Here is a 25,024-nt window from a genome sequence, read left to right on the forward strand (position 1 = left end):
TGGCTGAGCGTGGTGTGGATATTAGGGAAACAGAACTCTTGCGCTGTAGTTGAGCTCACATCGTGATTTCGTCCCTGCCTCTGGGAAGTTTATAATATCTGAATAAGCAGGCTCTTTCCAATGGCAGCAAGGATGTTTTATGGAGGTGGGGAGGCATAGTGCATGCTCCGTCTCATGGGGGATTGTTGAAAACTTCATACTCACAATGCTGTTCTGGGCAGCATTCATTTGTGTACCAAAATAGTTGAGGGTTCCAGTGAGTGAAGTGATTTTCAGTAGTCAGCATTACTAAAGAACAGAGGCTCGTGTAAGGTTACCAAAACCTGAGATTTCATGCAGCCAGCTATGTTACTCATAGCATAGTTGCTATCATTTCACACTCACTAGGAAAGAGGAACAGGGCGTTGTTACAGTCGCTCTACTTGGGCCCTGGGAAAGAAGTGGCATTAGGTAGGAATCTTTTCTGATGGATGTGAAAGGGCGTTTGGATGCCAGGCGTTACGTTTTAAAGATCCCATTCTTGTTAGCTCCTGTGTTCTTGTAGCTAACGGTAATGTGACTGAGAGACGTTAAGTGTTTGGAATATATTTAAGCTCCTCTGTCTGCTTGATTAGGGACAGACAATCTTGTTTCTGGATGGTTGATACTGAAAGCTAAATTGTGTCCTCTGAGGTTTGTAACAAGTATGTATGTGTGAGGGGCGAAGGGTGGAGGGGGAAGAGGGAGAATTGGGGAGGGAGAGGAAAGAAGGGAAGGAGAGAGGGAGGGGGAGAAAAAGAGGGAGAGAGAGAGAGAGAGAGGAGAGAGAGGAGAGAGGAGAGAGAAACAGACAGAGGGAGAGGGAGAAGGAGGGAGGAGAGGGAGGAGAGAGAGAGAGAGAGACAGACAGACAGAGGGAGAAGGAGGGAGGAGAGAGAGGAGAGAGCACACACTGACTTGCTCTGGACTTTGTGGTATGACAACCTACAGTTATTTTCAAGGTATTAGGGTAGGTGTTGGCTGAACACCTTCCGTGAACAGCAGAGAGCCACCCAAAGTCATGGTAGAGACTGGGAAATTCTCTATTGCTGTCCTATCCTTAGAGGAAAAAAAAACAACAGTTTCTCCAGGACTTCTCAGACATTTGCCCTACATTAGAAATATGTTAATAACCTTCGTGGTTGATAGTTAAGACTTTTATTGCTGTTGATTCCACCCATGGAAAGTGAAGAGTTTAAGTATTAGGTTGGGTTTTCAAAACATTGAAAGACAGAGACAGAAGTCCAGGTACTGTAGCTCCTACAGTTACCACGTAGCTGGTACAGGCAACTCCGTGAGTTCAAGGCCAGCCTGGTCTATGTAGGGCATTGAACTCAGTCAGGGCTACATAGTGAGACTCTACCTCCAAAAATTAATTAATTATTAATCAATCAATCATCAATTAATGAAAAAACCCACGCCTTCCCTTCCAAATATTTAGCAGTAACTTCCTGTAACATGGCGTATGGATCTTAATAGAGCAAGGACATTTGTTGATTGATTTTAGCATTTATGCTCACCTGAGTTTTCCGTTGCTTGTGTAACATACTGCTATATATCTGGTGGCCAAGAGCAGAGCACATTTATTCTTGTTTTGTGGAGTTTGAGGTCAGCAAGGGGTTCTCACCAGAATAGAATTAAATCTGAGTTCCTTTTCAGAGTCTCTGAGGTGTAGGAAACGGATTTGTCCCTATTCCAATCTGTAGATAGTGGTTCTCAACCTGTCCTGTGGGGCCCTGTGTATCAGCTGTTCATATATGATTCAGGACGGTAACGGACTTACAATTACAGAGGAGCAACAGAATGACTTGGTGATTGGGGTCACTGCGCCATGAGTAACTGTCTTGAAGGGCCACAACTTTAGGAAGGGGTGAGAACAATCTGAATCACTTGACCTTGGCTTTTCACCTGAAAGCCGGCCATGCCTGGCTTGTCCTCGGCACCATACACCCCACCCTCCTCTACTTCTCTTTTTTCTGCCTAAAACTCAGGATTTCCAGGGTTCGGATGGATTAACCCAGGATTTTTCTTACAGCATAAAACGCGAGCCTTTTAAAAGTCATAGGAATGGAGTATGAGGACCACACTCTCCCAGTTTGACTGACTTGGCATCAGAGAAAATGACGAGAGCTTGGGAGCCTTGATGAAGTACGGCAGATTTCTTTGGAAGATGCTCTCCGAAGCCAAGAGATTGATGTCGCCTATATTTGCAGTGAGAGTTCCAGCCATGAAGACTATATATGGCAGTTTCTGCAGGCTGGCAAGCATGTCCTCGTGGAATACCCCATGACACTGTCATTTGCGGCGGCCCAGGAGCTGTGGGAGCTGGCCGCACAGAAAGGGAGAGTCCTGCATGAGGAGCACGTGGAACTCTTGATGGAGGAATTCGCATTCCTGAGAAGAGAAGTGTTGGGGAAAGAGCTACTGAAAGGGTCTCTTCGCTTCACAGCTCGCCCACTGGAAGAAGAGAGATTTGGCTTCCCTGCGTTCAGCGTTCAGCGGCATTTCTCGCCTGACCTGGCTGGTCTCCCTCTTCGGGGAGCTTTCTCTTATTTCTGCCACCTTGGAAGAGCGAAAAGAGGATCAGTATATGAAAATGACCGTGCAGCTGGAGACCCAGAACAAGGGTCTGCTGTCATGGATTGAAGAGAAAGGGCCCGGCTTAAAAAGAAACAGATATGTAAACTTCCAGTTCACTTCTGGGTCCCTGGAGGAAGTGCCAAGTGTAGGGGTCAATAAGAACATTTTCCTGAAAGATCAGGATATATTTGTTCAGAAGCTCTTAGGCCAGGTCTCTGCAGAGGACCTGGCTGCTGAGAAGAAGCGCATCATGCATTGCCTGGGGCTGGCCAGCGACATCCAGAAGCTTTGCCACCAGAAGAAGTGAGGAGGAAGCTTCAGAGACTTCTGAAGGGGGCCAGGGTTTGGTCCTATCAACCGTTCACCTTTAGCTCTTACAATTAAACATGTCAGATAAACACAATGAGAATAGTGTTAATGACTGTGTTGGGGTGATATTTGTGTCTGGACCATCCTGTGGGAATAAGGAAAGAACCTTCTGAGGTTATGGGTCATAGCTTAGTTTCATTTTGTTTTGCTAGTATCAGCCCTGTGGGGAGGGTATAGCCAAGCTCTATTCACTCCTGTGGTACAACTTGAAGTCATCCATGTTCCAAACCACTTGCCTTGAGCTCCAGTCCATCCTGTGGGAAATGTGTCTGTCCCTCATAGTCACTAGTTGCTGGCAATCCTGTCTTACTAACCAGTGGGTAGGAGTTTTGGTGGAAGGCCACCAACAATAACTAGTGACAAGAATGTGAAGAAGAGGGGTTGGGGATTTAGCTCAGTGGTAGAGCGCTTGCCTAGCAAGCGCAAGGCCCTGGGTTCGGTCCCCAGTTCTGAAAAAAAGGAAAAAAAAAAAAAGAATGTGAAGAAGATGGCTACCCCTGTGCACCGCTGGTAGAAATCCACGTGAGTTTGTGGCAAGTAAGTTTGGGGTAAAGAGACAGACAATGAAGTAGCCTAGAACAAGCCCTGGCAGTAATGGTGCTCGGCCTACAGGAGGGAGTCCTGGAGAGAGAAGTATGACTTGGTTGCTGGGAATTGAATTCAGGAGCTCTAAGAGAGCAGCTAGTATTCTTAACCACTGAGTCATCTTCCCAGCTGCTACCTGCTTTTTAAAATGAACAGGTTTCATTATAACGCTTTCATACATGTGGATCATAGACTCTGCTTATCTTAATCAAAATAATTATTTACCAAAATAATCTGTCATTGGCCACTACCCAAGTGGTCTTGACCCTCTTGGAGATTGCATATCAGATATTTGCATTATAATTCATAACTGTCAAAATTACACTTATGAAGTAGCAATGAAATAACTTAAGGTTGGGGTCACCAGTATAAAGGGTCACAGATTAGGAAGGTTGAGACCTACTGCTCTACCCTTTCCTATCAGCCCTCTTCTGTCCCCAAGCTGGTCCTCTTACCTTCATGCCTTATATGTATATGAAGCAAAATGTACAATTTGAAGAAATAAAGAACACCAGGAAATAGAATGTTGGAGTTGACATTCTCAGAGAGATGACAAGTTTAAAGAAAGGCCTGATGAGAAATGGAATAGAGAGTGGTGTCCTCTATGGAGACCCCACTCCAGTAAACTTGCAATCAGTAAAAAGGCCTGAGGGACCTCCTAAAGCAAAGGGAAGTTTATTCAACAAAGGAATCAAACACATCAAGGAATCAGAGCTTACACAAATGTAAGGACACTGGCAGGCTCCATCTCAAGCAGGAAGCAAGCCTTGGCAGCTTCAGTAACATGGGTCACCTTCAGCCAAGGATGCAGGGGTGAGCAAAGGGCTTGTGGAAATCTTCCTCATGGTAAAGGAAAGCTGGCGAAGTCAAACTGTGGCCGGGGAGTTCCTGCATGGAGGACTGGAGAGGCCATCACATGAAACTGAAACTGAAGCCTGGATTGAGTTGGAGACCCCAAGATCTCAGAGATGCCAGAGCCATGGGATACTGTTATTTCTGCTGGGCGAGAATAAGACCACTACAACTTTGAGGCAAATTTGAAGCAAGCTTTAATACTGTCTGATGGACTCTGGCCATGAGCTATACTGGCCACGTGTTTATAAAGGCAACCTCCAAGGCTATGTACATCCCCCACTGGCTTCATCTGGTAGGGGTCAAGCGTACATCCTGATGAACGTCCAGCCTAAGTGTGATCAAGTATATCCAGTGCAGTTGGGTCAACCCAACCTGTTAGGGAAGTGAAAATGTATGGCTTATCGTATGGACAGCACCTGTCCCTGCGCAAGGGACTTCCAGGTTCGAGGCATTTTTGTTTAAGAATCCTTTTAGGCACAGTAATTAAAACGTAACTTTGTATCTCACAGTACCTGCCAAGGGATGCTTCAGCCCAAGTGGAAGCAGAGCAGTAGAGAGAAATGTGGGGCGGAAGAACTGGAGAGCATCTCGCCATCAGATGTAGAGATGCAGAATTTGGAGTTTGTCCTGCTGGTCTGTCTTGCTCTGGTCCAGTGTTTCCCCACTCTCTCCCCTTTCCTACCGTTTGGAATGGTGATGTGTGCTCTGTGCCATTGTACGTTGGAAGTGTGTGATTTGCTTTTTAATTTTACAGGGGGTTACAATTACAAGATTGCATTGAGTCTCAGAAAAGACTTCCAGATTTCTAAACAATGTTGAGACCTGTGATAGACTACGGGGACTTTTGAAGTTGGACTGAATCCATTTTGCATTATATGGCTCCAGCCCATGGGGCCCAAGGAATGGAATGTGATGGTTTAAATGAAAATGACCCCCAGAGGCCCATGTGTCTTGAATGCTTGGACCATGGTTGGTCAAACTTTTTGTTGTGGCATTCAAATCCACTGGGAAAGACCAAAAACTTATACTCAATTCAAATGTAGATTAATGAGTCTATTCTCACTGCTAGGAGTAGGACAGCATTTTTTTTTTTTTTAAGATTTATTTATTTTCGGGCTGGAGAGATGGCTCAGCAGCTAAGAGCACCCGACTGCTCTTCCAGAGGTCCTGAGTTCAATTCCCAGCAACCACATGGTGGCTCACAACCATCTGTAAAGAGATCCGATGCCCCCTTCTGGTGTATCTGAAGACAGCTACAGTGTACTCATATTTAATAAATGAATAAATCTTTAAAAAAAAAAAGTCATAGGAATGAACTCTTAAACCAAACCAAACAAACAAGCAAACAAACAAACCCTAAGTTTAATGATTCTTTATCCCTTAAGAGCCTTAATGTTTAACCTGTTTTTAGGTAGGAACACTATAAAAGACCTTCCCATTCCATAGAGGGGCCAAGGAACAAACATTGGGTTGGGGGTGGGGGAGGAGTCCATTTCCTTTTCTCTTTCCTGAACCTGGGACTATGTCATGGGGGTACAGGGGTGAGAGAGGTGCTGTGAGAAAAATCTCCTATTCACTCGAATTTCTCGACAGCTGCCTTTTTGCTCACTGACTTTTTTATGCGTATGTATTATAAAATGTGGGGCACGAAGTTTCCAAGGAGTCTGAGTGACTAAAGTCAATGTATGTGATTCGAAGCTACCTTTAAAAGAAATATTTAGCCCAGGATACTTGTGGAAACGCCACAAGGAAGACTGTTCAGCACCATTGCAGCAGAGAGTGGAGACGTTGTGGAAGGGTCCTGCCGACCAGGAGACAGAGCGTTCAGTTCTACATCCTGTGTGAACGGTAGAAGTGTGTAGCCAACACGCAGTGCAGGGGACAGCGGGTAGACAGCTGTTAAGGGGAGACATCAGGAGTAAGGTGGATTCCTGTGGAAGATAGGCCAGGGTCACGAGCCACATGTGGAGACCAATCAGAGGTGAAGAGATCAGCCTTTAATACGGACTCCTCAGTGTATTTACCTGGCTTGATGCACTGCAGAGACTAGATTGTTACAAGGAAGTAGGTGCTCAGTGGGTGGTTCTAAAGCCCGAGTAGACAAAGGATCGCTGGCAGACTCCCAAAGCACAGAAGCCTGCTCCTTGCAGTGTGACACGTGGAGTATTGGCGAAGTAGACGAACAAGGGAGGCTGGAGTGCCTACCTCCATGAAACAAACTGAGAAATGTTGGGCTTGGAGAGGGAGGATACCGTTCCTCCCAGTGGCAGCCATAGGCATGAGCTGAGCGTGAACCAAGCTGTTGAGGTTGATGACAAACGTCACATGGGACACCTAAACACACAGATGCCGTAGGCGATGCCTGTACCAAGTCCCCCCACTGAACTACAAGAAAGTGGTGGAAAACAGATCTGATTGGTTGGGAGGACAGGCATTTTTCTTGTTAATGTTTGAGACATCTGTTTTGTCTTGTGTATGATAGATCACAGAGAAATACTTGAGACTGCATAAGAAAAATTCTGACACCAGCTGACAAGCCAGAGTAAAAATGTATTTTCTCTGGCACTTGAGTCAAGGCTCTCTGCCTCTTGTGAATGTGAGGTTACTGGAACACTGACCTCTGCTTAACCCCTGGGCAGGTTACAGGTACTCCTCCTTTTTTTTTGGAAGCTGGGTTGTAATTGTATCAACTGGGTCTGAAATGGTTTCTTTTACCCCTCTACCCTTCCTTGAGTAATATCGACTACTTCAGTTGGTTTGCAAACACTTGTCTCTACACCCTGTTCTTCATGCAAGTCCCGGCATAAGCTCTCCCTCTGTGGGCTTTTCATGTCTTGGCTGCCTCTCAAAGCTCCAGGTAAGCAAATTTGGCTGTTGTGCGTCTGATGAAGGCTTGTCGTTTTGATACGCCATTACGCTCCGTGTTCTCTAAGCCTTTTAAAATTGCTGAGTGTTTGAAATAAGCGAACGGGCCGATGTTGTTTGGACTTGCATCCCCCCTACCCCACCCCCCAAATGTTAGGGTACTGATTGAATCTTGTTGGTGCAAAACATCCAGACCTTCTTAATGTATGCACTAGACAGATCGCTTGTAAGAAATGTAGGCAGGTAAAAGGATTAGTTTTAATTATGTTCAGAGCTAGTGTGATCCTGCTTCTCTGTGACACCAGCCTTCAGACATGTACCCGAAAGGCGTGTTAAAAGAACAGTCATTTAACTACTTTCCCTGGCCTTCGGGAGATGTTTCTCATTACCTGGAGAACACCCAGACACGTCCATGCTGCTTTCTTCAATGAATTCCTGGCTAGCGTTTCCTCTCCTTTCCCTTTTGTCTCATGCTTGCAATTCCCGAAGCTCTGTCAGCACATTTTCACACCGGGTCTTTTAAAACCGAGCCAAAGGTGGGACGGAATGAACCGCCTGAAGCACACCAACGGGAGAGAGGCAGGAAGGAGGGTGCCAGCACAGGGCCTCTTCCAGTGACCTGCCCCTAGGGTTTTTTTCCTCTAGTCTCTCTTAGAGGTACACATTAGGATCCCTGGGTGGAGAGTGGGGTGAAAGGAGACCCAGACTCGGTCTTTTTCTATTTTGTTGGAAATATTAAAATATTTGAATGTTACAATTGGTATTAAATTAATTTTAATATTAAAGTTGGTATTGAAGTAAATATCGAAGCTCTTTTAGAGATACCATTTATTGCAACAAACAAACAAACAAACAAACAAACAAACAGCTCTGTCTCCTCAGCTCCTTTCTTAGCGTTCATCTGGTTCATCATTTGTCACCATTTGAAAAGCTTTCCAGCTGTTTTCCCTTTAAAACTCAAACTGTACACCGTCAGCCTTCACTCTGCTAGAATGTATAGTGAGGAAACTCGTGCCCTGAGATAGCTCAGTCTCAGAGGACTGCTGTTTGAATTCTTGCTGCCAAGTGTTTCTTTTGAAATGAATTGAGGATGTCTCTTCATTTTGGCACATTTTTTTTTCTTTTTTCTTTTTTTTTTTTCGGAGCTGGGGACCGAACCCAGGGCCTTGCGCTTGCTAGGCAAGCGCTCTACTGCTGAGCCAAATCCCCAACCCCCATTTTGGCACATTTTAATATTTAAGATAACTGTTACAACAACAAATGAAAGGGTTTGGGGGTGCGGCGGTTTATAGAGTATTTCCCCATTACCTACACTTTTATGTGCTTCCAGTTACTGTTTTCAATGGAGTTTGAAAATACTGAATGGGGGGGGGGTTGCCCAAATAAACACTGCATGGCCGTTAAACTGCACATCATTCTGGAAAGTTGTAATGCAAGCCTGTGCCATCCTGCTTTGCCTCTCTCAGGATGAGAGTCAGTCCTCGTTGGGTGGGGTTGCTACTGTATATGGCGCCCATGTTGGCCACTTCGAAGGACTGTGTTATCGGACCAATTGTCCGAATGATGTAATGCCTGGGCTCCGCTAGGCCTATTGTGCTAGATGGTATGAAGCTGCCAGTTTATTACACTGCGTTGTTGTAATTCTTCTGCTTTTTTGGTGCTATTGCTAATATCTTTTCTGTATCTCGTTTACAAATTAGACTTTATCATATCTATGTATCTGGAAGAGAGAGCATGGTGCATGTAGGGTTCACTGCTACTCACGGTGCAGCCATTTCCTGGGAGTTTGAGAGCTTACTGTTTGCAGATAAGAGAGGATTCCTGTGTGTGTTTTAGCTTGGACAGAGTTGAGTATTCTGTGCTCTTTTGTACAATTACAATGAGTTACACACTCAAAGTCTGCCAAATTTTTTTCTATACAAATGGGGAAAAAAAGCTCTTAGATCATGTGAAAGTATAAAGTGTGCTGTGACCTAAAATATCCTTAATTTGAGCAATAAAGGAACATGTAACGTGGAGCTGGTAGGGATATTGAGGGATCAGCTTGGTACCCTCAGAACTCCCTGCTTCTTCCAGGGGTCATTAGGCTCTGCTCAAAATAACGGTTTGTTCTCGCTGCTCAAAGATGTTCAAACAACTTGGACTGGGCTACGACTATCAGTGTAATGTGCTTTAACTGAAAGAAAGAAAACAATGGAAAGTGAGTAACTCTACCAATGCTAAAGCAAACAGAACTCTTAAATGTTGGGGAAAGTTGAAAACGAGTGTATCTGTTTCCTGCAGAAATGCACACTACCACTGGGACTGGGTATTTCTACTGCTTGGGGACCAGTATATATTCGCTCCAGAGCTGAAGTTCTTATCAATTAATCATAATAGGGCCAGTCATTCTAATGATCCTTTCTTTATCCAGTCCCTATTTGAAGGAGGTTATGTAAATCAAAAAATAACATAGAAGGATAAACATGTTTCTTCACATTTCTATTAAGGATCTCAATTCATAATCTATAATTTCTATTCTGCTGTAGCATATAAGCAGGCATCAGTTATGTAAATTCCAGAATCTTGAATAGTGACTAGAAATTTGTTTCCTATTCATCTTGAATGTAGTGAGTGGCATGGTGAAACAAACACGGGGGCACAGTGATGACAGTTACTGGCACAGCACTACTGCAAGCATATCATAGGGCTCGTGATGTAATCCCACAGTAACTACATCCTTATCCCCTTGTTTCGATGAGATGAGGCTCGAAGAACTTAGGTGGCTTGGCGGAAGTGGCTCAGGAAGTTGAGTTCTGACCTGGTGATCAATCCCATACGATTTCTAGGGTTTGCCTGCACTCTCTGTTTAGCTCCGGCCCGCTGAGGAAGCTTCATTCAGAAAAAAATCCCACAGAACTTGGTGTTCTTTTTACGTGGAAGGACTGCTTGTTACAAATCAAGCATTCTTAGCTGCCAAGCCATAGCTGTTGATGTTCCTAATGAATAAAAGTTGGGCTTGTTGTCTTTCATGTTTTTATTGATGGCCGTCTAAAACTAGGAGTGTAGTTTCCTTTTTATTTAAAAAGGGTCCTATATTGAATATTGGTGCTTAAGTAAATATTGACCATAAGAAGCTTGAGTTTTTAAGAGGACCACCCTAGGTTTTCTTATATGAAAAGGTGTATTACTGATAATCAGATATTTCAAACTCACACACACGCACACACACAAAGATTTGGACAGTTAATGATTTTTAGTTTTGCTTTCAAAGAATATTTCCCATGTCACATTAATCCTATTATTTTTACAATTGTATTTTTGATGACCCTTTTTGCTTTTAATCTTACAAAGGTTTTCAAAGGTAAAGACCAGGTCTATCTTTTAGCTTTTTTCAGAAACACCCACGGCAATTATACATTAAAATAGAAATAGTTGCCTAGAACATTTTACTTCCCCCCCAAATGAGGCTACTAAGTGTGGCTTGGATGGGTTATCATGGACTGCAGATTGTCCTGGAACTGTCTGTGTAGCTTGAACTCTTGGCTGTCCTGCCTCTACTTCCCCAGCGCTGGGATTGCCATCCTGCGTTTATATGATGTCCTTCTTACACCCCTCCCTCCTCTTGTAGTACTGGAATTGAACTTGAACTCCCTATATGCTACCTTTTGGGTTGTATTTAATGATCTACGCAGTTTGCTCGAGGCCAACCGTGAGTAAGTTTATCCGTTGCTTTATCTCTATCAAACCTCTCTGAGTAAAGAGTGAAGTCATAACGAGTTGAGGGAGGCATTCCACACATGTTGACTCTAATGTAATATAGTAGCTTCTGCACTAACAATATGCCGTAAACATGAAAGTTTGCCATGTGAGTCTATAATGGATAGGAGGTAGAGACTCAGGGCTTTGACAAATGCTAATGATGCTGCCTTCTGGGCAAAAGAAAAGTAGACTCATTTTTTTTTTTAATGAGTAAAAATACACTTCTAATAGCTCAAGTTATTTCTCCATGTCATTTCTATCTGGACTGGGGATATTCTGTATTTTGTGAGCCACCTAGGCGAGCCCTTTGATTTTCTGAGAAGGGTGAGTAGGAGTCTTCACCTGTACTAGGGAATTGGCACAGCTAAGGTCAAACCATTGCATGACGGAGGATGGCCAGGCTTGCTTTATTCTGTGTATTTGGTGTATCAGGTAGGCTCCTGTCGACTCTCCTCATGTTTCAGCCTTCTAAGCTGTTTTTAATGTGTGAAGTCACTGCTGAGAGTAAAGTACTCTTTGTAGCTGCTGTTACGTCTCTGTCTCACCGTTTGGTCACAAGAGTTATTTATTTTATTTTATTATTTTTTTTTGCCAGGTCACGTTTTTTTAATTGGGGTGAAATTAAAGAGATTTTTTTTTTCCTTTTTGGTGGCTGGAAAGTGCACCCAGCTGAAAACCATCAACCATTTAGACTCCATGCTTCATTTGAATTGTGATTCTGGACGAAAGTCAAGGATGACAACTGTGAGTTTCATAACTTTCTCTAACTTGATTCAAAAATGTTTTCGGGCCAAAATACGTCTGAGACCGTTTCTGCCTTCTGCTGGCGAAGCCCGTGGAGGTTATCAAGGTCACCACTGTGTTGCTGGGTCTCATAAAAGTGAAGGAGCAGTGAGGAGGGAGCCTTCGTCATTTCTTGTCCCTGCCTCTGTTAATCCACCAGTGGCTCATCTCTTCTTGCTCAACATGGCTATGTCACCGGATTGTGCCGCTGAGAGGAAAAACTCTCATACGTTGTGCATCCATCTCATCCGCCTTGGAAAGGCCCATGTTCTTTAATTGGAGTTACACATTTTGGACAACGTAAGCTAAGTTAGGGAGCTGAACCGTATCTGCAGAGAAGGCTGAGTGGATAAGAACAGGCTATAGAAAGACAGAGCTGGAATAATTCCAGCGTGGTGATCAAGTTTCCCAGTATTTACTACCTTAGTCTCCTATAGGATAACTAATCAAAGTGAATATTTTCCTTTGGGGATCCCTCTGTATTTAACATTGTTATCCTCCAGGATATTCCATCTCCAAGTTATTTAGTTTTTTTTTTTAAATATAGTCTTGTTCATTAAGGTAAAACAAATTGGTTTCATAAACATAAACCTGGATAATTAATACAGATCCACTTGAGCTACTTCCGTGGATCAAATACTTAGCTATGCACCTGGCACGTCTAGGTATAATACACGTGTTGATATAATTACATTTCTGACAAAATTTATTATAAAATAATAGAGTGTACATCCTAAAAAACTATTTAACAGGTAGAATCCATACAAATGGGATGTTCAAGGCACTAGCATGTGTCTGGACAGATGCTAGAGACCAGATAAGAATGCTACGAGATTTGTAGTCTTGTGTTTTGGTTGGATTTGCTTGTTTGTGAGACAGCGTCTCATAGACTCCAGACTGACTCCAGTTGTTAACTACTAGCCACGTAGTCAAAGTGATCTTGAGTTTCTGGTCCTCCTGCCTCTACCTCTCGAATGCCACCGTGCTCAGAAATTTATTGTTTTAGATGGTAAGCTGTACGGTGATGTACTTATTAAAAAGTGGAAACACAAGAAGGTGCGATAAGTGTTTGTTGTCTGTGGTAAGATTGGTAGTGGGTTTTGGTTTTGTTAGATTACCTAAAGGGTATGTAGATCTGGAAGTGTAGTGGGGGGTTTGAATTCCATTCTGATTTGCTCTCTGGAGAGAGACATGGATTATGGGGATCATCCAGATATTTGAAGCCATGGGAATAGAAGGAATGATCTGGGATGAAAGTTAAGGGAGAAGAGTATTTTGGCACCATATACACACACCCCAGTTTCTGTCTCTACCACTGTGTTGACCGGGCGCTTCTTGAGCTGTTGAGATTGCTCTGCTGGAAAAGGTGCTTGTTCCAAAAGCCAGCGACATGGGTTCAATAAGAGTCCATGCTTCGTGGAGGAAACCAATTCATAAAAGCTGTCCTCTTACTTCTACATGTATGTAGTGGATAACCCCTTGCCCAGACATGTTACACACACACACACACACACACACACACACACACACACACACACACACACACATGCTTTGAAATATGCTTATAAAGGTCTCAGTTTTCCAGCATTTCCTCAGACAGGAGAATCTTTCTGGTTTCTAATCTCTGACTCTTGGAGCTTGTCTTGGTTGGTTACCTCATCTCTCCTATGGTCTCCACGAGGTTGTATCTCTGTTTTTTATCCTGCCACGCTGACTGGTCTCATATCTCGTGCCCGACCTGTAAGGGTTGAGGAACTTCCAGACTCGGCTTGATTGTTCTGTTCTTCATCATGTGTGTAAACCTTAGAGGGGAACAGAGTCGGTAGAATTCTGATAAATGTCTAAGTTGTGCCAAGTTCATAGGATGTGATTTTAAAAAACAATAAATGTTCATTCATGAAATATATGACTAGAACATAGAATTTAATCAATTGCCCTGAACAGAAAGGCTGTGTAGACAGATAGGGTGATGCTCCAAGTTTTTATAACTTGCTGTGGTAGAAGGGCTTTGCAAAAGAGGAATCCTGGCTTGCGTGATTCTCATAGGTGAAAAAGAAGGATGAGTGAAGATGAGAGAGACCTTGGTCTTGAGGCTACTAAGTCTTCTGTGTCTTTCACTATCGAGCATTCAACAAGCCAGAGTGTTGTACTTTGGAGGAATGGTTTTTGAGTCCCAGTAAAGTCGTGGGTGCTGAGAGGAGGAAGCTGGCAGAAGATTTTAGAGGACCTTGTGGTTTTTATCTTGAGTGAGATAGACATGGGGGACTTGGAGGATTTTAAGATGAGAAGCAAGCACCGTGTTTTAACAAGATTGTGCTGGCTACTGTGTTGTAAGTAGACCATAGGAGGTTAGAGTGGAAACGGAAAGCCAGTGGAAAGCTCTTGCAGTAATCAAGCAACAGATGACAGTGGACTGGCCGAGAGTGGTGAGGGGAGGGGTGCTGAGAAATAGTTGGATTCTGGATCTATTTTGAAGTTGTTGTTGACAGAATTTCCTCATGGATTGGACATGTGGTTTGAGGGGTGGGAGAAGTGCCAAGGATTATTCTAGTTACTGGCTTCAGCAACGAAAGAGTGGAATAAGTAAATAAATAAATAAATAAGTAAGTAAGTAAGTAAATAAATAAGTAAATAAGTACATAAATAAATGTTATCTTCAAGGAGGTGAATTTGAGGAGGAACGTATTTGGGATAAGCTATAAAGTTATTGTCCCCATAATTTTCTAAATTGTAAAATACAAAGAACATAAAATGCTTAAATTTTTTTTTAGTACAATGGCTTTTAATGGATTTCTCATGACGTGAAGTCATTAGCATCCAACTCTATGATGTCCTATCATGTAGCACTGAAATTGTATACTAGACACACGGTAAAGTGTTCTTTCTCTTCTTACCTGATAGTTCTGGTAGTCACCACTCGGTATGGCTCCTTGGTTTGTTCTGCCCCTAGCTATTCATATAACCAGAATGGTAGCTTTGGTCTTTGTGAAAATGGTTTCTAGAGTTATGACGTCAGAATTGATCCAGACTGCAGCACGTACGAGGTGTTTTAAGACTAAGTAATACTGCACTGTATGCATGGCCTGCAGTTTTGTGTGTCTTTATAGCTATCAGCAGACACAGGTCTACTTGCTTCCATGTTCCGGCTTCCTCTGTCAAGGCTGCAATGAACACGGATATACAAATATGTCTTTGAGATAGACTCACAGGTTCCCACTGGATCATATACCAATTCTCTTTTCAATGTTTAAAGAACCTCCTGTATCAACACTTTGTTATTTTTGTTTGTGTGTACATCTACGTGATTCATAAGTCGGAGCCTCTAAACTCAATGTTAGCATTGAGAAGCAAGGCCTTTAAGAGGGCACTGCGATCAAAATCTTTTGGTGCACTTATAAGCCATGTATGTATCTTCTTTGAAGAAAAGTCTGCTCTATGTTTGAGTGTCTTTTAGGTCCCAATTCAGTTAAATTTTGTGTATTTTGTCTTTTTTATGTTACTATAGTTAGAATTATTTTCATTTCATTAAGTAGCAGTATAGCCAAAAAGGGAGCTCAGGTTAAATGAGGGACTCCATCTCAACAAATTAGGTGAAGAAGTAGTTGGTGGAGACACACTGATGTGTCTAGCTGCCGCATTTGTACACACACATACGCACACATGCATGCACACATGCATGCACACGCGCACATGCACATACACATGCACGCACCCGCAGGCACACCATTGTGTGGATTTTGTTGTTGAGGGTTAGGACTCTTTACATGTCCTGGATATTTACCTCTTATCAGATGAGCTTTTGATGTTTCCCCACTGCGATGTATTAGTTATGGCCACATTGCTGCAACAGAAGCCGCAGTTTAAGGAAGGAAACTTTGCTCAGGGTCACAGGCCTGAACTGTCCATCACGGTAACACAGATTTGCTGCAGCAGCAGGTCACATCCGTGGAGAGTCCGAGACTGAGAGAGGAATGCTGGCATTCAGCTTACTCCCCCCTTTTACTCATTAGGTCACCCTGGCCCATGGAACAAAGCCACCCACATCGAGGGTAGTCTCTCCATCCCAGCTAACCTAATCAAGGCAACTTCTAACAAACGCCCTGTGATTTGTCTCCATGGTGATTCTAAACCTGTCAAATTGACAGGCAAGATACACACATGACACTTTTTCATACTGTTAACTTTTCGAAGTTCTGAATGTTCACGTTTACGTATGCCCCACCTTTGATGTCATAAGAAAGAATTGCCAAATGCAACCTCATGACTTCAGTCCAAGTTTCCTTCTGAATTACATAGTTTTAGGTCTTACATCTAGGACTCCCACCCAGTTCACAAAGTTGACTTTTCTATGTGGTGTTAAATGGGGGTGAGCACAATTTTCTTTTCTTTTTCTTTTCAGGAGGTCATGTGGTTTTGTTTAAAACACTGTCTTGTGCTCATTGAATAGTCTTGATGTCTTTGTCTAACATTACTTGGCCTTTCAGGTCAAGATCTAGTTCTGTCCATTGGTTTATGTCTGTCTGTCTGCCAGTACTACACTATTTTTGCTAACTGTGACTTTAAATCCCAAGGTAAAATCCAACCCCTTTGGTTTTATTTTTAGATTCCATGTGAACTTATGTCACAAAGACATCATGGGAATTCCTATGCATCCCATGGATCCTATAGAATGCTTTGCAGTGGGGGTTGGGGGGGGCGCCTGACAGGGCATCAGTGCATATGACGTAGACTTCACTTATATCTTCTATAATTTCATTTGCCATCGTTTTTTATTTTTCATAGTATAAGTCTTTCAATTCTTTGGTTTCATTGAGTATCCATCTTATGCCTTTTGTGCTAGGAGAATTGCAGTTGTTTCTGTAATATCCCCTTCAGATGGTCTTTGGCAGAGTAGAGGTGTGCAACTGGCGTTCACAGTTGGCTTTGTAGAATTTCATTCTAATCTGAAGCATTTGCCACATTTAAGATCTCAACCACAGACAGGTAATTTTACTTCCTCCTTTTGAATCTGGATTCCTCTTGGTTGTTGTCGGTTTTTATTTTTTATTTTAAAATCTAGTTGCTCTGATGATAATTTCCAGTTATGTGCTGGGTAGATGTGATTAAAAAACGTACTTTTCCTCTGGTCATTTTAAAAGATTTCAGTCTTTTACCATTTGAGTGTAATGGTTATGGTTTAATGTGGCTTCTGTGTTGTTATAGTTTCTTTCCATTTTTGTTGAACATTTTTTAAATTATTAAATGTTACTGAATTTTCCACTACTAATTGGTGTCAATTTTGTCTTTCATTCTCTTACTTTAGGGTATGTCATTATATGTCTATAAAATGAACCATCCTGGCTTTCCAGATGTAAGTTCTACTTGTTAGAGATACAGAGGTAGAGAAATAGATTTTATATGTTATTGGATTTGAATTGCTAGTGTATTTGCAGTAAGTGAATATCAGTGAACACTTTTTTTCATAACTGATATATTTTTTTCTTGTGTCTTTGCCTGGTTTGGTGTCAAGGTAATGCTGATTATATAAAATAGTTTGAAATATTCTATCTTCTTCAATTAATATTAGCCTAAGTGGTTTGTGGGAATTTTCCAGTGAAGCTGGATTTCATTAGGAGACTTTGACTATTTTTGCATTTTTTTATACTTACTATATTCCAAAATACAGAGTCTCTGTTTCTTCATAGTTAGTCTTGGTTGTTTTGTATTTCTAGAAACTCGTTCATTTTTCTGGGTTAGGCTGTTTCCTGGAATATAATCATGTATAGTACTCTAATTTTTCTCACCTCTGTAGAGTAAAGTGATTTATCGCTTTTGTTTCTGATTAGTCATTGGAACCTCCCACCCGCTCCTCTCCAGGGTCCATCTTCGTGTAAATCTCTCGGTGTGTTAATCTCTTGGAAGAGCCTTTTGGCTTCATCAATTCTGCCGCAATTTTCTATTGTTGACTTTCTGCTTTTCCTCCCCCTCCGTGTCCGTCCCTCTCTTCCTTCCCCTTGTATTCTTTCTTTCCCTCTGCTCTAATGAGCAGCAAGATTTATGCCTTTATGTGATCATCTAACAGCAAGGAGATGCCAAAGAGGACTGCTTGTGCAATGTTCTTGGGTAGACTTAAGGAAAGAAAGGCAGCTTAGCTTAGCGGAAGGATGGATTTTGATCAGCACACGATAATCTGTCCATAAAGTTGGCCTTAATGTGTCCTCAGTTTTAGACTGGAAGACAGTAAAATGCCAAGAAAATGCAAAAGCAGTGAGCTGTCGAAGTGATTTATGGGAGGGTCCAGTAATTCCCCTTTAAGGAACGTAGTAGCTAATATATGTAGTACTTGGATGGAGAGTACCATGCTTAAGGCATGGTATTTCCATTGCCATGAGTTGGGAAGCGTTGTCCACAGATTGGCATGTGCAGCAAGGGGTTAGCTGACTTACTGTCAGAAGGCTTTGGTTGAAGAGCAGGGGCTGCAGCCTCGTGGTAGAGCCCTGGCCAAGATGTGCAAGTCCCTGGATTCGATCCCCAGAATTGCAGAAGATGTCAGCTTGAAATTTTGAATTATGCATATACACGGTGGAGTGAATAAATTCACATTGTTGGTACTTTGATAATGTGTTCAAGATAATACTATTTTCCTAGAGCCATCAAGTTGAATAATTGATTTAAACTGGAAATTATAAGTATTCATTTTTAGAAGTAGGAGAATGTTTGAAAACTTACTATTCACTAAATTGGGTGGTAGTTAATGCAAGTCATAAGGCTTTAGTACTTGGAGACATTTTCTGTGTGAAGTGTCTGAAGTACTTTAAAAATAAAATTGAATGAACTATGTTTAGAAATGTTAGTTAAAAGGCTAGAGGGAGTATAACAAAGTTTGTTAATGAGGTTAAGTGTTAACCGAAGCCCTTCTTAAAAGCGATTGCCATAATTTCTAGATTTATGAAGAATTGGGTTTGTAAGCTAAAGGCAAAGGAAGAGGTTTTAAGCTTCCAGCTTTAGTAATTTGAACATTAATTTGCCCAATCAAGAATCTTTTCTGTACAGGAATACCAGGAAACTTTTCCTCTGTGTGTGCAGCCCCTCACATGTAGATTTAGATTGCCCGGTGATTGTCCTGTGAACTCTGCCTCTTCCTAGAATGACTCAGTTATTACTCAATCCCATGTTGATTTCTAATGCTGGGTATACCACGGTTTTAATTTTCCCCCATTCTTCTTCCTAAACCTAACTTCTGTTTTTGCTAAAACCTCAATATAGATGCTATCTTCATTTAAATTTAGTCATTATAAGGGCTGCCTGTTAGGCTCTGTCAGGAAACAACCTTTTCAAATTAGCAACATGCAACGTTTTTAAAAAGCTGATGCCACTTCTTTTTTTCAAAGGTATGGGCAGGATACCAGGATGATCCCTTGTCCCAAAGGAGCAAAGAGCTATTTTTGGACCTCATTGGTAGGGAGGGCTGCATGGAAGGTCTGACAGTATCAGAGGTGAGATGTGAGCCAGCTCTATGGTACATCCCCCTCTCTTGCAAGAAGAAAGCAAGTTGGAGGAATAGCTTGTCTTCATTCTTCTCTTCTGTATTTCATTGGCTGTAACTAGAGACCACAGGGCCTGCTGATGTAGTCTGTGGAGGCCAGCCTCCCAGCCCTAAAGAAGGATAGAGACTGGTTGGGGGCCTGAAAGTCAGTGTTCAGGGAAGCCCACAGTGGGCTGTTCTTCCTGGGACATGTTCTAACAAGGGGTCTCCAACCACATGCTTATTCGTTTGTTTGTTGCTGTATTCTTCTGTCCTCTTACTATGGAAAATTCTGGATGAATTATTTCTTCCCCACTGCCTGTGGTACTCTCTGTTTATCTAGTAACAGTGCCCCTGGCAACACATCAGGACACCATTGATTGGCTTTATGTAGACAAACATTTGGGAAATGTTAAATACTTAGGAGTCCTGTTAAAACTGAAAGGTGCAAATATTTAAAATGCAATGAGTTAATAGCAGGCGGCCTTTTAACATGGTGCACTTGTTTTTGTCTTTTAAACCTTTAGAATTCCCATTGACTTAAGTAAAATAAATAGTGGGTTCCTTTTCTGTAGAACTTTGAAAGTCACCAAGGTACCATTCAGTCAGACATCTGGCAGTAGTTTACTTTGCCACCGAGGCCACATGTGTCAGGGCAAGAGATTATCAAAGTGTTCGGGGATCCCTCCCCACTTTTGTTGTTGGGCGGAATACATGTGTGTGCATGCACACGGGCACACCAGCAGGCATGCCCTTCCTTGTGTTTCCATATGGAGGCCAGAGGTAAACTTGCACTGCCTTCTATTGCTCCTTCCATTAAAAAACATTTAATAGATGTGTATATGCATGTGTGTGTGTGCGCGTACATGGGTGAGTGTGAGTGTGTGAGTGTGTTTGAGTGTGTGAGTCAGTGTGTGAGTGAGTGTGTGTGAGTGAGTGTGAGTGTGTGAGTGTGTGAGTATGTGTATGAGTGAGTGTGTATGTGTGTGAGTGTGTGAGAGTGTGTGTGAGTATGTGTGTGAGTGTGTGTGAGTGAGTATGTGTGAGTGTGTGTGTATGTGTGTGTGAGTGTGTTTGAGTGTGTGAGTCAGTGTGTAAGTGAGTGTGTATGAGTGTGTGTGAGTGTGTGAGTGTGTTTGTGAGTGAGTGTGTGTGTGTGTGTGTGTGTGTGTGTTGCTTACATGTATATCTCTCTGCCTTCTATATATCTGCTACTTGCAGAGGTTAGTAGAGGGCATCGGTTCCCTTGGAACAGGAATTAGGGATGGTTGTGAGCCACCCTATGGATGCTGGGAATGGATCCTCAGTCCTTTGCAAGAACAGCAAGTTCTCTTAACTCTCAAGCCATCTCATTTCCCATTTCTCACTCACAGTTGGACAAACTGTATTCGTTATATCTTCTCTTTTTGACTAGTTAACGCACATATTTTTCCTGTGAGAGAGCATCTGTGGTTTATAGTAGAAGGGCTAGTGTGTGATTAAGCACTTTCAAATATGTCATTTCGAATCATATGCTCTAGGATACCTTGTTCTTTGAACTACTTTGGCCCAAGGACATATTAGGAATGTGCAAGAAATTTAAAATTCATAAGGTTGAAAAAGAGAGCTATGGTTTTTAGAAGTCCTGCTGGTTAAGATAAACCGAGGGCAATTTTAAGTTTTTCCGCCCAATCCCTGGGCCCTCTGATGATAGACAATGAGGCATTATTTTAGTCTATGAAGATTTGTTTAGACTAAAACTATCTCAGATTTTTCTATTCTTGTATTTTTTTTCTGGTGATGTCTTTTCTTCATCGTCTTCATCTTCTCTTCCTCCTCTTTCTCTTTGTTGGTGGTGGTACTGGTGTTTTTGTTTTCTTTTTCCAGGTTTCTCTGTGTTTCCTTAGCTGACCTGGAACTCACTCTTTAGAGTTCCAGACCCACCTGCCTCTCAAGTGCTAGGCTTACAGGCGTGCGCCACCGTGCCGGGGCACCTTTCTTCATTTTTGTGGTTTGATATATTCGAGGTCCTCTCCATACATTTTTATATGCTTTCAGTGATGAATATTTTTCATCTTGAAAACCCTGTCTTTTATGGTCCATAAATAATTTTAAGGATCTACCCCCAAACTAATTTTAACTATATGGTTGATATCAATACTAAGGTCAAAGAATCATAAATATGTCCTTTATCGTTTATGAAATGCCACGGAAGCTACAGGATCTATTTAGAATGGAACCATACGTTTTTAATCAGAATATTATAAATTGTTTCCAGACAGTCATCAAATGAACCATAATATCTTCTTCTTCTTCTTCTTCTTCTTCTTCTTCTTCTTCTTCTTCTTCTTCTTCTTCTTCTTCTTCTTCTTCTTCTTCTTCTTCTTCTTCTTCTTCCTCCTCCTCCTCCTCCTCCTCCTCCTCCTCTTCCTCTTCCTCTTCCTCCTCCTTCTTCTTCTTCTTCCTTCTTCTTCTTCTTCTTCTTCTTCTTCTTCTTCTTCTTCTTCTTCTTCTTCCTCCTCCTCCTCCTCCTCCTCCTCCTTCTTCTCCTTCTTCTTCTTCTTCTTCTTCCTTCTTCTTCTTCCTTCTTCTTCCTTCTTCTTTCTTCTTCTTCTTTCTTCTTCTTCCTTCTTCTTCTTTCTTCTTCTTTCTTCTTCTTCTTCTTCTTCTTCTTTCTTCTTCTTTCTTCTTCTTTCTTCTTCTTTCTTCTTCTTCCTTCTTCTTCTTCTTCCTTCTTCTTCTTTCTTCTTCTTCTTCTTCTTCTTCTTCTTCTTCTTCTTTCTTCTTCTTTCTTCTTCCTTCTTCTTCTTTCTTCTTCTTTCTTCTTCTTTCTTCTTCTTCTTCTTCTTTCTTCTTCTTTCTTCTTCTTCTTCTTCTTCTTCTTCCTTCTTCTTCTTTCTTCTTCTTCTTTCTTCTTCTTCCTCTTCTTCTTTCTTCTTCTTCTTCTTTCTTCTTCTTCTTCTTCTTTCTTCTTCTTCTTCTTTCTTCTTCTTCTTCTTCTTCTTTCTTCTTCTTCTTCTTCCTTCTTCTTCTTCTTCTTTCTTCTTCTTCTTCTTCTTCCTTCTTCTTCTTCTTCTTCTTCTTCTTCTTCTTCTTCTTCTTCTTCCTTCTTCTTCTTCTTCTTCTTCTTCTTCTTCTTCTTCTTCTTCTTCTTCTTCTTCCTTCTTCTTTTCTTCTTCTTTTCTTCTTCTTCCCTTTGTCTAATGCAGCAATTTCTTCTTCTTCTTCTTCTTCTTCTTCTTCTTCTTCTTCTTCTTCTTCTTCTTCTTCTTCTTCTTCTTCTTCTTCTTCTTCTTCTTCTTCTTTTCTTCTTCTTTTCTTCTTCTTCCCTTTGTCTAATGCAGCAATTTCCAAACTTCCTAACACTGGGACACTTTTATACAGTTCCTCATGTTGTGGTGACCCCTGCTCGTAAAATTATTTCATTGCTACTTCATAACTGCAGTTCTGCTATTGCTGTAATTGTAAGGTGAATATCTGATATGCAGGGTATCTGAGATGCAACTCCCTAAGGGGTCACGACCCACAGGCTGAGAACCATCGAACTAGTCCTCCCCCGACCCCTTTGCCCTAGTACTTTGTCTCTCTAATAAGACAGCTCACTGCAAGTCTTCAAGTCTTAATTCTTCTGGAAAAGCTAGGTTTGCTAGCCAAAGAGTGTCTACCTAGTTGATGTTCACTATAAATCCGTTCTGGTTTTCCACATGTTCCAGACAAGTAGCTTTAACAGTTGCTTCATGATTATGGTGCTCTTTGCTAATTGGAAAAGGGAAACTCGAAGGATTCAGTATCCTATGCTAGCTAGATAAATATGTGGACACCCAGAACGGATTTATTTAACGTAAGTAAAGAAATAACTGTGTGCATGTAGACATACATAGACACCCAGTCACATATCCTTAAGGAGTTTAAGAGGTTTTATAGGTTTCTAGTTTCTAGTGACAGAAGTAGCCCAGGCTACCCCACCACACCTTGGTTTTTGGTTGAGGAAAAATAGATGCTACCTAGGGCTCCATGTGTTCTGGGTTTCATTTTGCCTCCTGTCAGATATGAAAGTCAAGGCAAAGCAACAAAGTATCAAACGTGATAATGTATCAAGAGGAGTCTGGACAGGGGAGAGAGAAGGCAGAGAACAGGAAGCAGAGTAAGAAGACAACCTATTTGCCCAGCAAATCCCAGCTCCCAGTTTGCCCTCTGGCCTGGGTCCCAGGTTGGCCTTCCTGCTCACTGGACTGCTGTTTTCTGCCGCAATGTCTGTGGAAGTGGGACATAAATAGATCTTGTTCTAATTTGTATCTATAATTCAGCTCTCTGGTGTACCATAGGACATGATGTAGACTTGAGAGTGTTCCGGGATTCCCTGCAAACGGATACTAGGCATTCTACAGTATCTTGTAACAGCTTAGGAGTCAGGGGTCCTTTTCATTGCTGTAGGTCAGGATGACTTTTTAACTTTTTTTCTTCAACTCCATGGCAGCCAGGGCCTGAGCTTAGCCAATTGGATGGAGCATTGAGTTATGCTGTGATTGTGGTAGAAAGGGCTTAGGCCAGCAGGCAGTCAGTGTTAGGTGGCCAAACTAGCAGTGGCCACTGTGGCAACACTCTGGGTTTCTTGGTTCTTGGGTATTTGTGAGTCTTTTTACTCATTCTGTGACTTATCAGACTCCTAGTATACCATTCTTATATTCTTTGCAATCAGAGAAAAGTATTTGTTATGCTCATATCTCGTAGTTTCCTGTGTAGTATGAGAACTCCTTTGATAGAGTGCGTGCTTAGACAGCCCCCTGCAGATACCTTGAACGATATTTTACCTGAGTACCCTAATACCATCATCAGCCTCCTATAAGATTCTCTTATCATCTATATGATATGTGTGCTTTATGACTTTTAGGGAATAAAGCACTAAAAACATTTATGACATACATGTAAGCCCATATGCTTCCTTTCACTTTTTCGAGGTGTGAACAGATTATTATTCTTTTATTGGTGTCTGGTTTTGGTAAGTGACTTGTGGGTATGGAAGAAAATCTGTTGATTTCTCAGAGGTGATTTCAGTTGTCTGCCTTAGTCTGCGCGCAGCTTTTGTGTACGATGTTTGATCATAATGAAAAGTGCCTCTTTAATAAAACACACCTTTAAATAACTCAGATTAATTCCAGCTTTTAAAGTGAGAAGATGTCTTGAACCACCCCTGCTGCCAGCTCAGCTGTGGATCTGAGATATCCAGCTGTGCCCTCGCTGCCTTTCTCATCACCAATAACAGACTTTGCGATCAGAATCTGTCTGGCACGTGTGTTGATGTGTGAGGAGGGATAACATCTCGCTCACTGTACTGGCTCCTCAGCTCTAGACCATAGTAAACATTTGTCTTTGTCAGCAGCTATAAAGCAGCATGCTTTGAGGATACACAGGGATTGAATATGCCTCTGCCCTTAGCCTTTTGTCTGGGTCTTCCTATGGAGTGACTTACTGTCCAAGAACCAATTTTACAGTTAGGATAGACTAATATGTTTAAAACTTGCCTTTGGATTTTCCCTTTCTAAGACAGGAAAAAGAAAATCTGTGCTCTTACGTTATATTATTAATTATGTTATGTTATATAGTGAGTAATTTTAATTGATCTTCCCATAGCAAACCAGAAGGACTGACTGACTGACTGCCTTCGTTATTAGTCACCATTGGTGTTTGGTGTTTATCAGCTCTTTGATCAAATGGATGAATAAATAAACCCTAAACATGAATTAT

General features: G+C 41.9%; 1 protein-coding gene and 1 pseudogene across 7 annotated transcripts in view; both read left to right on the forward strand.

Annotated features, from left to right (window-relative positions):
- Blvra-ps1 (biliverdin reductase A, pseudogene 1) overlaps nt 1-4,058 on the forward strand; it is a 101,989-nt pseudogene extending 97,931 nt beyond the window's left edge.
- Arl15 (ADP-ribosylation factor like GTPase 15) overlaps nt 1-25,024 on the forward strand; it is a 384,290-nt gene that overhangs the window by 98,142 nt on the left and 261,124 nt on the right. For 2 of the 7 annotated variants that reach the window (XM_063282575.1, XM_039103513.2), the window contains exons 1-2: nt 10,883-10,967; nt 11,609-11,757. The exons of 2 other annotated variants lie outside the window; for them this stretch is intronic. In XM_063282575.1, the coding sequence (XP_063138645.1) occupies nt 10,910-10,967; nt 11,609-11,757 (207 nt within the window). In that variant the 5' untranslated portion in view covers nt 10,883-10,909. Of the gene's footprint in view, nt 1-10,882; nt 10,968-11,608; nt 11,758-16,493; nt 16,780-17,098; nt 17,147-25,024 lie in introns of those variants that run through there. 3 more of the 7 variants (XM_039103512.2, XM_063282577.1, XM_063282576.1) reach the window with 3 other exon arrangements.

This window comes from Rattus norvegicus, chromosome 2 (genome assembly GCF_036323735.1).
Source record: "Rattus norvegicus strain BN/NHsdMcwi chromosome 2, GRCr8, whole genome shotgun sequence".
NCBI classification, from domain to species: Eukaryota; Metazoa; Chordata; class Mammalia; order Rodentia; family Muridae; genus Rattus; species Rattus norvegicus.